This window comes from Lepidothrix coronata, unplaced genomic scaffold (assembly GCF_001604755.1).
Source record: "Lepidothrix coronata isolate B3197 unplaced genomic scaffold, Lepidothrix_coronata-1.0 Scaffold127, whole genome shotgun sequence".
Taxonomy (NCBI): Eukaryota; Metazoa; Chordata; class Aves; order Passeriformes; family Pipridae; genus Lepidothrix; species Lepidothrix coronata.
The window spans coordinates 1,537,564-1,554,131 of record NW_016690307.1 but is presented as its reverse complement, the minus strand read 5'-3'; the positions used below and the strand labels follow the sequence as shown (position 1 = coordinate 1,554,131).

The following is a 16,568-nucleotide window of genomic DNA, read 5'->3' as shown; positions in this document are numbered from 1 at the left end:
AATTCTCTACTATGATTTGTATTGTTATGAATTAGTTTTCCTAAAGTTAACATTTCAAGTATAGATTTATCTTACACACAAGATCAAAAATCACCAACTAAAAGAAACAAAATCTGGCTCTAGCACCTAACTGGCTATATCACATATTCCTGCTAAATGGCATTCTAACTTGCTAAGGGTTCTAAAAGTAAGAAAAAAGTTGGCAGCTGATTGAAAGCATTAACCCAAAGAGATAAATTGTCATGACAGCACTGAAATGGTGAACTCAGCCATAAAATTCTTGGAAGCAGAGGTGTTACTGTCAAAACTGAATAAATATCTCAGAAAGCATCTATAAGAAAAGCAAAACCAAGAAACAGCCCAAACCTAAATTATTATAAGTCTGATAATATTTTTTCATTTATGTTACACTTGGCTTGTATTTATTCTAATTTCATACAAAAACCCTGAACAACAAAAGACAACATTCTCTTCAATATGAAAATGTACTTTTATCTACTCTTTTTGGTTTCACTATTCACCATGTTCAGGGATGTTGCTGAGGACTACCTGTAGACATGATGATTATGTGGAAAGATGACTGTATCACTACATGGAAAGAAAGAAATGTAACAGAACAGGAGTCACTATAGAAAACCGACACAGTGACACCAGAAGTGACACAACATGCCTCCCCAACTTCTAGTTTACAAGACTAGATGGCAGAGAACCAGCTCCCTAACAGCTTCTGTTCTCCTCAGTATTTGACTTTTGTTTCCAAGCATGTACATTTAAAAAAAGGCTCAGTGTACTCTGCATTCTAATTTTTTCAAATACAGTAAGGTATACCAAGTCTAACTGAGGAGCCTTTTTCACAAAATACTAGTCACATTTTACAGAGCATCGGTATTCAGACACTCAATCAAACAGTGGTTTGCATGAAGCACACACATCCAATTGATGAAAATAAAATATTATATTGAATGTCATATTAATTTTCATCACTCTCCCAGGAGACATAAATGCATAAGAGACTTAACTCTCAGGGAATATTTTGGCTCAATAACCTTATATGCTTTTAATCTTCCATTTCTGAGAGATTAATATAACCTTTAATAACTGTAAAAACAAATACTATTCAGGAATAAATGTATAGCTACAGCAAATATAAAACCTTAAAAATCTAACCTACCATGGCAATAAAGCGCCCAATGAAACAGAAATATGAAAGATGGTCAGGATTGATTGTTGATGCTGGATTTATCTGCAGGCAATAGTTGCTCTTGCCAGCATACTCAAATAGGCAGTACATAGGGTTCAGTACTTCATGGGAAAGCAAGAAAAACCATTCTCTAAGGAAAAAAAAACATTTATACACATAAAAACCATCAAATACAGATGTTTATCATCATTCCCCTTAGGTAACTAGCAAAATGGTCAAAATATATGCAAACTTTGAAAAATAATATAAACAGTGTTGTATTAGAATCACAGAATAATATGTGGTATTATATACTTCTTAAATATAAAAAATTCATTATCAAGAACAATAATGTTAGAAAGTCATGGGTTTCAAAGTTTAGAAATGATAGTTAATGCTGTCACCTTGAACACACCCTCAGAGCACAGGTTTTAGATGCCTATTAGTAATACTTTTTCTTACAGTCCTTGCCTCAACCAGTACACAGCATTTATCCTCCTCATGCCTGCTTTACTGTCTACAACTCAAATTTTTATTCAAAAAAATCACAGATTATTCCAAGTTTATTATAAACAATTTAGATCAAACAAAACAAAACAAATAAGACTAAACCTCAGTACACCTTATTTGGTTTCCCAATCTGACACTGAGTTACTGTGGTTTAACAAATTACCATGCATTAGTTAAGCCTGCAGAACCCAACAGTGTGAAAATGTCTTTGTTGAGATTAAATGAATACGTGTTATTCGCCACTTTAACAGTTTCCAGCTCAGCTAATCTGAAATAATACCAGAATCTGGTATTTAGTGTTCAGATAGGTGATTTTTATATTTGTAGCTTTATAATATTTAAATGTAATCAGAGATCTCAGAAGCAGTCGTATATTCTCAAGAACTTTTGTATCAGGCACGAAGTGTTCAATACTAAACAGCCAGGCTTAGGGAAAACCTATAAAAAAAGCTAGAAGTCTATCCTATAATAAGTGCAGGGAATGAATTCCATTCTAACTACCTCTCAGCTGTCACATTTGAAAGGCATCTTTTCTAGTCCTGTATTTACTTGAGATTAGGGAATAGAAATGAGATTTGCTGGAATGTTTCTCCTAACAGTTCTATGAAACTCAAGTCATGGATTATGATTCGTTATGATACATTTCCAACTCAAAGGCTAAGAAGAAAGAGTAAACAGAGAAAGGCAGCCAGGATATGATAACCCTAACAGGGTTCTGTGTATCTTTCAATAAGTATGAGAATGTTGTACAGCATTCCGTGCAAGTTTTATACTAAGACAATTATATCAACTCTATATAAAAGTATAAAATTTAATAGGCATTTAAATTAGAACAAAGTCAGATAACAAGGGAGGAATAAAATAAATCAGTCATCAACAAAAAGTTTGGAGAAGCAAAGAATTTTTCACATCAACAGCTAAAACTTGCCACAAGACACAGTGTCAGATTGGTCCTGCTAAATGCAAGGTAAAGTCTGAAGGGAGCATCGAGTCTAGCCTGCTGCAAGACAGCTGATAAATTGGGGCATCAGCTTTTTATATTTGTATTAATGCAGTAGTAGTCAGTACATGAACATTTACTCAGTGTCATTTAAAAATTCTCAGCTCAAGTCACAATGAGATCCTTGCTGCTTCTCAGTACCACATAAAAAATCTTGGGCAAGACTTAACTAACTATGAAAATATACTACTTATGTATTTGTTATTTATCTATTTATTCTGCTACTTTCTGTGACTAACATACTTTGGTTAGATTATTTTAACATCACTTCTTTGGAATACTTGGGTTTCTATGGAACAGACTACTTGAACTCGCCAGGTTCCCATCCTATGCCTAGGGACATCATAGTAGGGACACCAACCAAACAAAACCCATGTAAAGCAAAAACTGAATTACTCCCTGCAGTCACTTCCAAAAAGCCTATCAGATACTGTAATTTAGAAGCATAACACCTCACATATCCAAAGAAGCTAAACCTTCAGAGGCAAGCTTCCTTATTTATATATATTTTCACTGAATTTCATTTTAACACAGTAAGCTACATAAGCAAAACAAAACCAAAACAGAACACCTTTACATCAAAAAATCCGAACCTAACAGGAAAAATTCTATCATCTATAACCACTTCCAATTCCCTGCATCTACAGTAGTACTGAAATTTTCATCCTAAAAGTATCATTTCAGTCTGAAAGTAACTGGCAGCAGTAGTGAGTGGTTGTATTCTGTATGGTCATGAGATGAAACATACTTTGTCTATGGTTTTCTTGTTATCAGATTTTTCCCCCTGAGTTCCACTTCAGACCTTAGAAAAGCCAGCAGTTCAACTGGTTTGCATTCCTGTGGAGCCTACATTGTCTGTCTGCTCTTACTTCATGCCTGCACTACTCTCCTATTGTTTATACCCTTTCTACTCATAACAGCCCCAATCTGGTGTTCGCTTATTTTTTTCCAAATAAGCAGAACATTTTTCCACAGTCCCCACTTCTAGGAAAATGGAACTTTCTGATAGAAAGTTTCTGAAATAACTCAGTCCAGAGCAATTAACTGGCATTAAAAATTCCAATTTTTACCTCAATCTTTGTCAAAGAACTGAACAATTGACACCACAGTTTCAGCAATGCAAGGTTATAACCCATAACAATAGACAGTGCTGCCAGTTCCACCTTCTTAATACATTTAGGAGAACTAAAAAGGTACCCAGGGTCAGACTGCAAGAGAAATCAAGGTTAGAGTGCTATTAAAAAAAATAAAAATTATTTTAAACAAATTTCTTTTACCTTGCCAAGCCACCATAATCCAATCCTTCTTCTCCTCTGAATATAACATATAGTCTTCTCCTCAAATCATAGGGTTTTAATGCCATAATCTATTAAAAAAAAACCCACAAAAATAATTAATAAGTTATAAACTATGAATTGTCACTACATCACTCATTCAGATTTAATTCTATTTTGATACAGAAATGCTATATATGACAAATGTTACACAGGTTTGACAAGTAATTAGACCATCTCATGGAAAATGCAATCAATGAACTACACACAAAAATACCAGTTTGGACTTAAAATCCTTTAACAACAGACTGCTAGCAAGTGGGAGAGAATATCTGGAAAGTACTGCTATATGGTGTCCTATTCTTACACTCTTCCTAAGGCAGTCATTATTAAAGGAAAATAGGGAAAAAGGCACCTCATCTGATATATATGATTTTTGGTTTTAGGCAAATCACTTAAAGAAGTAATTTAATCCAGAGTAAGTGTAATACACTTTCATTAATATATGCTCTTTACTTATAGAGAATCCCTCCCAGAAGGTTTTGATGTGGTGACAGCAGCAAGAATTTCCATTGTTACAGAGAAAGGAGGAATATCATACATTGGCTGCAGACTGTAAGAGATTAAGAACTGTAAGCTTCAATTACACAGATTTAACCTCTGAAAGACAAAGCAGAACACGAGTTCTAACTGGAGAAAGCAACATATTGTAACGTATCTAGCCACACACAGGAATCAGAAAAGCAAATCTGATGTGGTTGATACAGTAGGCAATGTGGTTAAGCTACAGGAAGCTGTAGATGCAAAAAGTTCACAAGAAGAACACAGACAAGCTCACTAAAGAGAAGTCCCTTGAGAATTATTAAAATACTCAGAAACCACATCAAGCTTGAGAGGCATTTCAATTGTAAACAGTTGGAAGCTGAAAGATCATTTGGTAAAAATATTATATACAATACTTCTGTTCTTACAGTCCTACCGAAGAATTTCTCACTGGCTAATACCAGAGGAAGATTACTATGCCTAAAGGACCATTAGTCTGAACTGGCTATGAGCATTTTTGTCTTGATAAACAAACACAGTAATTTTTGCAGGCTTACTTGCTGGAAGGAATCCTCAAACAAAGTCTGTCTGGAAACATTGATTTTCACATGACTTGGCAGCGCATTGGACTGTAATCATAAGGCAATATAACATTAAAAGGCAGTATATATAAATGTAAACTCATGTAGTTTCAATAAGTAAATAATTACTAAATCAGTACCTGACACAAGTAACGGAAATGAGCAAGTTTCCACCTAAAGCTACGCTCGTAAGCAATCTGTGGCCCTTTATTTCTGTAAGGAAATATATTTGAGAGACATTAACCACAGAGACATCAAATAGTACTTTCAATGCTAAACAACAGCATGTAGATATCAAAAATACACAAAAATTTTTATTGCAAGATGCAATCAGAAACAAAATGCAGCTGATGGTTTGGTATGCCAATCTTCCTTTCCACCACCCCTTCCCCTTTTTGGTTTTTGGTTGGTTTTTTTTTTTTTGGTTTAAGATGTAAATCAATTTACTAAATTGAGAAACTTAGAGCTCAAGAGCATATCAAATCCCTACTAAACTTGCAAAAATTACAAGTCACCTAAAGGAGAGACACCATCTTCACTGAGAGAAAGACAACTAAGTTAGGCTTCATAAATTCAGCTGCTTGTGGAACTATGAAGGACTTTCTAGTGCAACACTATAGGTTCTTTGAATGAAAGGTCATCAACATGTCATCAGAAGCCCTACCCTACATAAAAGACATAAAGACAGCCACTATAGGTTGGGTCAATACTTCTAACTAAACTATTTTAAAGTTTTTTATGCAAACTTTTTAAGAAGTATTCAGAACTACTTTGTTTAGACATTATCGTTGCTAGAGTGTGTATAATTATAAGCAATACTCATAATGATCATTTGTTGTTTCTTTAAAAAGTGTAACTGTTACTTCCATTAGTTCAATATTCAAGCTTACCCCACTTCCCCTCCCTATTTATAAAATGATTATAATCTTGGTATTCGAAAAGTGTATAAAAACTATTGAACATCAGAGCAGTACAGCAAAGGGTGTCATAAATAAACTGACAATTAAAGCTTAAAAAAAGATTAAATTTATATAACAAGAATTTGTTCATAATTTTGTGTGTAATTCCAGCTAAAACTGTAGATTGTTTTATAGTATGAGAAAACTTTACTATTAAACTGTAACAAGGTAAAAACATTCAAAAATATATTTAGTTTCTCACTTACACAGAAGATTTCCCAGTACGAGGATCATTGAATGTGGTCGTTCTTGTATTATGATCAACAAAGTATCTGACACCTTCTCTGGTATATCTGATTTCCCAGCCCTCTGGAAGAGGGTCCTCATTTTGTAAACTGCAGAAGAAATTTCAGACAGTGAGGTTTCTCCCACATCAGGATAAAAAAGAATTAAGCATGATCTTTTTATATACACACCTACCCTTGGGTTCGAGGGTCTTCCCACTGTGTTGTCTTTGTGTTATGATTTACAAAATACACCCTATCATTTGAATCCACTCTCCTTTCTAAGGGAGAAAAAAAAAAAAGAAAAGAAAAAAAGCCAGTATAGAACAACTGCATTCCAAATTTCTGTAACTGTCACTTCCTGAAATCAACAGCTAATTAACTTACCCCAACCTGGTGGTAAAGGCCCAAGTGGATCATTTTCTGCTGACAACATCGAAGCCTATTTAAAAACAAGAGGACTTTCTGTTAGGCCAAATATTATTCCTATTTTTTTCTTAATGTGTTTTTAAATTATTGCTAGTTCTGCAAACTATTCATTCTGGAAAAAAAAAATCATGTAATTTTTAATCTGGTTTTGCAAAGAAACATAGATTATATGATAATAAGATACGATTTGCACACTTGCCTCCACTGTTTCCAACTCAATATATCCCTTTCCCTTCCTACAGCAACCTTGAGAGGCAAGGTCTCACAAAGAGGTACAGTTCATGGAAGGTTTGCGGAAACATGTATCAGCAGATAAGCACAATGCTGTTGCTTAAGAACACGTTTTACCATAATAAACATTTGCAAGCACAGAGAATACTGCCAACATAAGGGGTTTTGCTTCCTCAATACACGATGACTTCTCTGATGTTTGGCTATTTTCAGACTTTATCAGTTTTTGAAAATGCGGCTGCATTTGTTAAAATATGCTGATGGGTAAAATTATACCAACATATGGTAAGGTTAAAAGGAAAAAAAAAAAGAAAAAAACGGATTAGGTTATTATGTAAAACCACGCTAAGCTCATAATATACTGTAACCTTGTAGAAGTCCCCCAGTAGCTCCCAAAAATACAAAGCATAGGGAAAAAAAACCAAAAGGCAGAAATCCCAGACTGTAGGATCCATGCTCTGATTTATAACTAAAAGCATCCACCCCTAAAGTTTGGTAGACACAAAATTTTTTCATGTGTATGTGCAGAATGGAATTTTGATATATGGGAACCAAAAAGTATCTTAGGAACACCTTGCTACTAATACTGCTTTATAGCATTTGCAGCACAAAAAGTCAAATCCACTTAGGGGTTTACAACAGCAAATTCAGGCAAAACAAATCTATGATATTTTTCCTGTGAAAGAGAAACAGAGCAAGGATCAGAAGGAAATGCATTAGTTACACTCAAAATCAAGCTGCATATTTGTTCCAACCACCAGCTACTACATGTGAACAGAGAATTATCATTATCTCAGCAGCAAATTCAGTTAACCTTTTCTGCTTTTGAGACTACACAATCACAATGACCCTCTAACCAAAGACTTCTCTGTGGTGAGTATAAAAAAAGAACAGTGCACAAAAGCAAAATGCCAAATAACTGAGCAGTGGTACAATTTAGAGATTTCCAACCTTCTTAATAGGCCCAAGGATTTGTGTGTGGCTGCTGGCCACACTCAGCTGTATATTTAACAGAACACACTGAAATAATAGGCAGTGGCATGGGGTGAGGCAGATTCAATACTGAAAGGACTACAATAAATTAATCCAGGTAAAAATGAAAGTAACTAAAATAACTACAGCCTATCTACTCTTCTTCCTTTACATAGTTTAGCTTTAACCACTCAAGGTGATCGAAACATTCTCTTACTCACTGAAAATATTCATCTACTTTTTCCCCAAAAATAAAATACAATCTCAGTCATAAACTGCTATATAGGCAGAGTCCTGATATGTCACCAGAGGATGAAAAGTTAGCTAGAGTCTGACCCTAACTATTCTAGAAGAAAAGTATACAGAAACGCTAAAGTAAAAAACTTACACTTTTTTCAATGTAACTTCAATTTTTTTCCCCCCAACAAACTGTGAGTTCTAACTATGCAACTGATATAATACTTAGAAAACAGAATTCTAAAGAGATGCAAACAGTCACATTATGTTTTCTCTTCCTTCAAGTATATTCTGCCTCACAAACAAATCCTCATTTAATGATTCTAAGGTCAGATGGAACATTTTAAGAAATGAGTCTGTGGTTTTCAGTAAGAGTTATCATTTAATGAAGGAAGAAACATAATTTAATTTTAGAAATGTATTGTTCCCTGAAAGAATAAATCCAGCTCAAAAAAAACCCCATATTGGCATCAGGAAAAGTGGGAGTTTTCTCTTTATGCAACTGATCAAAGTAGTACACAAGTACAAGAAGTTGGTCAGGAAGAGTTCTTGGCTGGATGTGTTTCAGCGGTGATTCTCGGATTTGCATTGAAAGTTACCAATGTGTAACCAATAAGTACCTGAAGGAGGGTGCAAAAAGGATGGAGCCAGGCTTTTTTCACTGGGGCACAGTGGCAAGACCAGAAGCAATGGGCACACACTGAAACACAGAAGTTCCCTCCGAACATCTGGAACCGTTTTTTACTGTGAGGGTGACAGCACTGGCAAAGGTTTCCAGAGAGGCTGTGGAGTCTCTACCCTTGGAGATATTTACAAGACATCTGGACACAGTCCTGGACAGCTGGCTGTAGGTGCCCTTGTCTGAGCAGGGACATTGGACCAAATAACATTCAGAGGTCCCTTCCAGCCTTGACCATTCTATCTTTCTCTAATTGCATAAGACAAATTGACTTTGATGCAGAGCTCCAGGAGTTAATTAGTGGTGATGCACGTTTCTGCTATTGCTAGTGACAAGATACAATGTCCAATTAGATAATGAGAGGCTGAGAACTCTTTAATGTAAGAATACTGCAGCATCCTTTACTTCAGAGGTGTATGTGAATAAAATCCATCAAATTCAAAGTTAGATCTGCAAATGCATAGAGTCCTATTCCAATGAAACTGTTTTAGACTTGTACTTCAATGGTTTCTTCTTTAAAACACTCCAGCTTTACTACATATCACTTACAAAGTCTCGGGGATTGGATCATTTTTTAAGAGGCCAAGCACAATTGTTAAAGTGCACTGTTTAGAGTGACAGTGACATGCAGGCACCATCATTCTTAACCCTGAAAAAACAACTATCCTATTTATCCAATCACAGATGGGAAAATCTGGCTCAAGAAATATCCTCTTTGAACTACTCATATTTTCTTCAGGCAGAAGTGAGCAACTATTTGAGAGAAATGGAAAACCATGTAGGAAATTCCAGAGCTGAACCAGACGCATAAGCTTCAAAAGTAAGCTCAAAGTAAAAGAATTGCCACTTGTATTAATGAATGACTCCTAATCATTAAGAGTTTTGAAGACCATTTAATGTTCAAAATGTCCATAACTCAGCCTTTATGTTCCTTTTCAGTTTAAGGGACTGCTTTATTTTTACCTTTTATTACTGTAATGAAAAATCTTAAGTAAAATGCAGTACATAAAGCTCCATTAGGGAACAGACTCAGAAGGGAGTACTTTCTGCCCTTGTAGACAATTTTTGTTAGCATTTTTCAAAAGAATCAGAATCTGAATTACTGATGCTGAACGTCTCATAACACATCTGGTTGAATAGTTATAAAATCACTTTTTCTAAAGTTAAAGAACAAAAATTATACCTATACCTCTCTACTAATTTCTAAATTTTATGTAAAAGTTACCGAGTAGAGGTATCGTTGGTTGAATTGTTGCATAGCTCCCTGCAGTTGATTCCGTTGAGATTGCCACTGCTCAAAGTTCCTGACTGATTCCATTGTTGGTCGCTGCCATGTTGTCGTTCTGGTGTTGTGGTCCACATAGTAAACTCTCCCACGATCATCAACTCTTCTTTCCCAGCTTTCAGGAAATGCAAATGTTAACAGCTAAATTTTTCAGTAATGTTACTAGCTGATATTCTTTTTATGCTTAAATTCCTAGGCAGTGCTTGAATGAACTACTGGAGTCACAGGCATGATTTAAATTTCTAAAGGTCACAAAAGTACTCCCCAACTTAATTGGTAGAAGAACAACTACACAAAGCACATACTTCAAGCAGTAGTATGCCCAGCTCTCTGTCACTGCATTTTTAACTTTGCAAATTTCTGTGACTGCAAGTAACGTTGGCAGATTCCACAGAAAACACTTTGCTGGGAAATCTGAGGTTTGGAATCAGGGCACTACACTTAGTGGCACCACCTAAATAAAGGTAGTCATATGTGCATTATTTTATGTTTAAGTTTTAAAGGAAGAACAAAATACTTTAGTAGCTGTATTTGAACAAGCAATCAGAACAAGTGACATATATATACAGTACCAACATTCCTATAACAATAGCTACAATTAATATAATTCCACATTAAATGAAAGTTAGAATTTCTTATTATATGATGCACAATACAGTTTTCGTGAGCTGCTGTTTGTGTCCTGCAACAAAAAAAATAGTATATTTATCATATTGAATTCAAAAATGTCCACATTACCCAGGAGGTAAGGGCTGTGGTCTTTCCCACGTTGTAGTTCGTGTGTTGTGATCAACATAATAGGTTCTACCATGAGGATCCTTTCTTTGCTCCCACCTTCAAGACAAAGAGACTTTCACATAAATCAAGGTGAAAATACTTCCTTGGGACATCCCATTAAGACAAAAAAGTACCTTGGTATTGAATGAAAATATTAGGATCCAAAACTCTTTCTAGAACTCTGAAGAAAATTCACACTAGAATATGTATCAGTTACTTCCTATACTGATATCATCATAAAGACTTCTTCAAAGAACTTGGCACATAAAATGAGTATACATCAATATTCACAAGCATTTTCAAGTTATATTTAAGCTATCTGAGAACAAAGTAATTAATTACCTGCTCAATACTTGGATGATAAAATAACCTCATTCAAAAAGTGCTTAGAGATGCATTCTTTGCATTTCCAAGTTCATGCCTCTCTCAAAAAAAGAGGGAGTTTACATCTTGAAGCTCTGTTCCCTATATCCAACAAACAACAGCATCTTTCAGAGTGAGCCTGAAGTGTGTGCTATCAGATGGTTTTCCTGTGTTTCTATTTCCTGTCCTGGTAATGCCTGGGGATTATTTCTTCTGTTTAAGTTTTGCAAAGCAGATTTACATTGAAGATGGAGCTAGGACCAAACACTATCAAGAACTAAAGTTTCGTGATGCTGAGAACTACCATAATGCAATAAAAATCTGCAGTTGATACATGATATATGTTTGGTTTTCTTACATATATACATAATTAGTTCCTCAAAACACAGGCAGAACACCTTGCCTCCTTCTCACCGGTCTGGGTGTGCATTTCCTCACTATTACAGTGTATCCTATAAAACTCCTGCAAAACGTTTTCTGCAGTTTAAGAGGTTACATGTTAAGATTTCAAGAAGAGAAGAGAGGAGAGGAGAAGCACCATTTTACAGAGTTACTACGGCTAGACATAATGGAGACTCAATTAGGCTGTGGGGTGGAGTGGAGAGGGGCATGGGGAACCACAAAAAAAAACCACACATGGAAACATGATCGGGGAGGAACGATGAAAAAATGCATTTGGCCATAGTGTGTACTATGCCTGGAACTCATGATCCTGTCCTGAATGGGAAAGCATGTAATTAATTAAAAAAAAAGTGTGCGAAGGGGGGATACCCACAGGAGTTCCCACCTATAAAAAGTTTCCATTTTCAGAGCGTCTGAAAGTTAAAAACGAGGTAACTCTTCCCCAACAATTTATATATAAAAATATATTTCTATATTTTTAAATGTTTGTTTTCATGTTTATCTAACTGCAGAAACTCAAGTGAAGTGTCACTAATAATTACTGAACCTTCTTCACAGGGAGCAGGTGCACGAGAGGCTCTCTGAAAGATCAGCTACAATGACACAAGGTGTACACAGTCTGGGTTAAGAAACAATTTCTGGGATCAGAAAATGCTAAAATAGTTAATATTTACAATATTACGGAAATGTCAGTATTTCCAATTAGTTACTGAAGATATTTTTTCACCCAAACATGAAAGCATCTATAAAAAAATGTTAAGTTATATATATATATATACACACTCTTGAGTATGTACTATATTTTCATTTTTAATTTTGTATTTAAGACTATAGAAGAGGTTTCTAACAGCCTAGTAAAATTAAAATATTCTAGCTATCCTTACACGAGAAGCATCTAAGAGGATTTATAAACTAGTTTAATGATTTCCACTTCTCTGTGTTTTGGTTCCTACAACATTCTCACAGTTTAGGTAATAAAAGAGTAACAAATTACAGCCCAAATAAGTTTGAATATATGAAATGAAAAGTCTTCACATCCATAATGCCCAAGAGTTTGTCTATTGAGATCACGATACCATCTCAGCAAACCAGTTAGCAGCTGTTACTTTCTGGGACAAGAGTAGCCAGTTATAGCATCAGCACAAATCCCATTTTAGATCAAATAACCCTGTCTCAGTCATCTGACCCGCCTTTGACAATTCCAGTATAGAACTGGTTCCTAGTGTAGAATTGTCTGTTTCTTTATACTCACACTCAGATGAAACATAATTATAGCATTAAAAACAAAATCACATACCCTGGTGGCAAAGGTTCTGTACTAGCACTACCAGGCTGCTGTCTTACAGGTTCTGCAGATGCACTTGAGGTGGAGGAGGATTCCCTTGGTTTTGCTGCATCTGCAGCTATACTGTTTCGAGCATTAGGCTGAGCACAGTCTGTTGCAGCTGTAGGTTCTAGTCCAGCAGACACAGCAGGTAATGCAGAAGTGTGGCTTTCAGAACTAGTTGCTTCTGTTGCTGACTGAGGTTCTACTGTAGTGTTAGTGCAATCTGAAGACATGGGAGCTTCGACTGAAGTCATTGGAGCCTCAGAGACAGAAGAATTACCCGCTTCAGGTGCAGAGGAGGATGACTCACCATTAACTGGGAAACAGGAAAAAAACATTTGTGTACCAGAATCTGATGAGATTTATTTTTCAAATTACCAACTTTTGGAGTAAAGAAATTGGAGGGACTATGTTTTAGTTGTACCTAAATGCCACAAGCAGCACTTTGTCTAAGATGACAAAAAGTCACAATGCATCTGCCTTCAGTTAAAACTTACAGTCTACAAGCCATTCTCTACACTTCCCTGTTAAAGTAATTTCTTAGTTCCTGCATATCTTGGTCAACTCAATGTTACACTTTACTCTTGATTAGCAAGAGCCACTTATCTGCTTTCCAGAAAACAGTTTGGCTTTTTTTGAAACTTTGCACTTATATCAAGTTCAAAAAAGAATCTTGATCAGTATGACACAAAAACCAAATATTATGAGATTACTCTCTGAGATTTGGAAAATTAAGAGGCATTTCTTATGGATCATTTCTTTCCTTTTTCAGAGTTGACGTACAGAACCGTACAATTACCCCTACACCTCTCTGCGACTTGGAAAAAATCTCCCTCCAAAAGCAGGATTAAAATATAAAAATTATTATTGGTTAACACATTTTATATAGTTCAATGACTGAAGAAAATTACTTCAGAGTCACAGAGTAAATCAATTCTATCTTTTAAAGAAAAATACAAATGTAATCCAACTCAAGCAAGCATAACCTCATAAAAGGTTTCAAGCAGGCAGAGGGTGCTAAGAAGGTTTTATTATTCCCAAAACCACTTGGCCAACAATACGTAAATACCAATCATCTGCAGAGATTAACAGAACAGTATCTCAGCACAACAGATCTTGTCTTAGACAAGTGAAATCAGGTATGGCAGTCTGTAGGACTCCCACTAAAAGTCAAGGCCCTACAAAAAGCAGTGCAACCTCATTCACAACTTTCATTTTCTGTATCACTAATTGACATCATACAGTGACAATCGTATTTATACTTAGCAGTTTGTATCTGTTTTGGAGTTGGAATAATTCTTCTACAGGACTAAAGATAATATGCAACATAGACTTCAAACAATTTTTACCTTACAGCATATTATCACCTTACCAGGCCAAGGACTGAGGCCAACACAATTGCTCTACACTCATAACCTTAATGATATAGATCTGCAAAATTTAACCCTACGCTAGTGTCTATAAAATGCTGTTCCACTATTTTAAAGAGTTCCTTTGCTTTAATTCTGCATAACACTCTTAGAAATAAAAAAAATAGCTAGATTCTATTTATTACTTGCAATATGTATATAATGGCAGTAATTTTTTGCTTTCACAGACGGTCAGAAAAGCAGGTCAAAGAATTACAAACAATAAAACTGTCCGCAGGAATGAATTTAAATTAGTGAATCAGTTTCTTTAAGGAATTATCACTGCACCATATATATTTTCTTGATATGCCTAATGATAAGCATGATTTTACAGGCAGCAAAAAATTTGTAAAATGTTTAAAGGCATTGCTTTTTCAGCACAGCTATTCCAGGGTAATACATCACTACTTCCAGATGGCAGAAAACAAATTAACTACATTAAGACCTGTCATGATTTTATGTTACTTCAAGCAAAGGGAAAGCATGACATAAAAAAAATCATAACCACCACCAATTTGATCCAATTTCCTCAAACTTTTGCTTAAACTAGCAACAACTTTACTTAAACAGGAAAAAAGCCAACTGAAATTCCAGCTTTTGTTAAAAAAAAATTCAATTCATCGACATTAAAGAGTGAATAGAATTACATAATAAAGTTAGAAGCAAAATAACTGACAAATCATCTCCTCTATTAGTAAGTTGATCTCCAAAACAGATCTATAAAACACTACATCAGGTGATTACCTCACCAATTATGCCTAAAACAGCAATTCTGGCAATATCACATAAAATTACAATCCTGCTAAGCACAACAGTGGGGAAAAAAAAAGTGTCATCAACAAATGCTGGAGACCTGCTTTATGCCTTGCCTTAAAAACATCTCCACCAATTGCTACAGTAGTTGAAAAATGTTATATCAGTGCCTCAGTACAAGCTCAGTGATGATTACATCATTACCATTTGAACAAACCAATTATTTTTCAATTATTCTATCCTCATACAGATTTCAAATGGATCTCTCCACTGTTGAAGAAAAAGGGAGAAATGCCTAAATAATATATATGCCCTCTAGCCTCAAGTTGAAAAGAGAGGGAAACCAAATTAATCTTCTCCAAATAGAGAAAAGCTTCAGAGAAGGCCTAATTTAATTATTACCTTTTAAAGTTCATAATTGTTTCTGCTATCTTCCAACTGTACTCACATTTTCCACTCTATTACAGAAAGTTTGACAGTCTCCGTTCTACTGTTTAGTAACAGCTTGCCTATTTCTATTTAAGGTTATCTTTCTCTCTGCTATCACTGTAATCTCAAACAGCTGAGAAAAGACAAAGTGCTTAGAAAGCACAGTCATTATTAGATGCAAAGTTTTGCCAGAGGAACAAAAATTTAAAAATACTTTATTTTCACTTGTTTTACTGTTTTAAATGTTAATTGTAGTCAGAATCAACATTTTTGTGTTTAAGATGAAAATTAAATTCAGTATTTGCCACTACATGTTTTGAAGCAGCATATCTTTCAAAAAAAAACTGAAGGCAAGGAGAGCCTGCAACACATCTTGACTCAGAGCACAACAGTTCACTGACTAAATCAGATTTATGTTATTTAACTACAGTTACTCAAATTAATTGTCAAAGAAATCTTATTTTTCCTCCAGACAATCAGTAATACGTTTTTGTTATATGGGACAGAGACAGGGAAGTTTTTGGACACTTTAATCTTTCTTCATCAGAGAAAAGAACTGATGGGAGACTGTGAAACACAATACATTTCAGAATGAGGTTAGTGCAGAAAAATTTACAAAAGGGGACAAACAAGATTATAAACTCTAGCCATAAAACATCCTCTCAGTATTTTTGAAATCCAACAAAAATCGTACAGAAAAAGTGGCCCAACTCCAGGTATACTTCAATCAGACAAAAAACCCTTACGGAACATGTTCTCTTAACTCTCCCTTTCTTACCAGTGCTGTTGACAGGCTGAGCTTCAAGTGGTTTTGGTACTGGTGTATTTTTAGGTCTGGCTGCAACATGAGTAGGAGATGGTGTGCTGTCTCCATTAACAGCTTCTATACAGAATGTATTCTGTACTACAGAGTTGGAAGGTACTTGATTGTCTATCCCATTAGAAATGTCACAAGCCGATCTTGGTAAAAATAAAAGATCATTTCAGGTTATTACAAACAATAG

General features: G+C 35.2%; 1 protein-coding gene across 4 annotated transcripts in view; it reads right to left on the bottom strand.

Annotated features, from left to right (window-relative positions):
* Positions 1–16,568, bottom strand: part of WWP1 (WW domain containing E3 ubiquitin protein ligase 1) — a 59,014-nt gene that overhangs the window by 9,856 nt on the left and 32,590 nt on the right. For all 4 annotated transcript variants that reach the window (XM_017826473.1, XM_017826474.1, XM_017826472.1 and 1 more), the window contains 11 exons: positions 16,343–16,524; positions 12,944–13,289; positions 10,843–10,938; positions 10,045–10,219; positions 6,659–6,713; positions 6,468–6,552; positions 6,254–6,382; positions 5,229–5,301; positions 5,065–5,136; positions 3,968–4,056; positions 1,172–1,331 (listed from right to left, as the gene is read on the bottom strand). In XM_017826473.1, the coding sequence (XP_017681962.1) occupies positions 1,172–1,331; positions 3,968–4,056; positions 5,065–5,136; positions 5,229–5,301; positions 6,254–6,382; positions 6,468–6,552; positions 6,659–6,713; positions 10,045–10,219; positions 10,843–10,938; positions 12,944–13,289; positions 16,343–16,524 (1,462 nt within the window). The remainder of the gene's footprint in view (positions 1–1,171; positions 1,332–3,967; positions 4,057–5,064; positions 5,137–5,228; positions 5,302–6,253; positions 6,383–6,467; positions 6,553–6,658; positions 6,714–10,044; positions 10,220–10,842; positions 10,939–12,943; positions 13,290–16,342; positions 16,525–16,568) is intronic.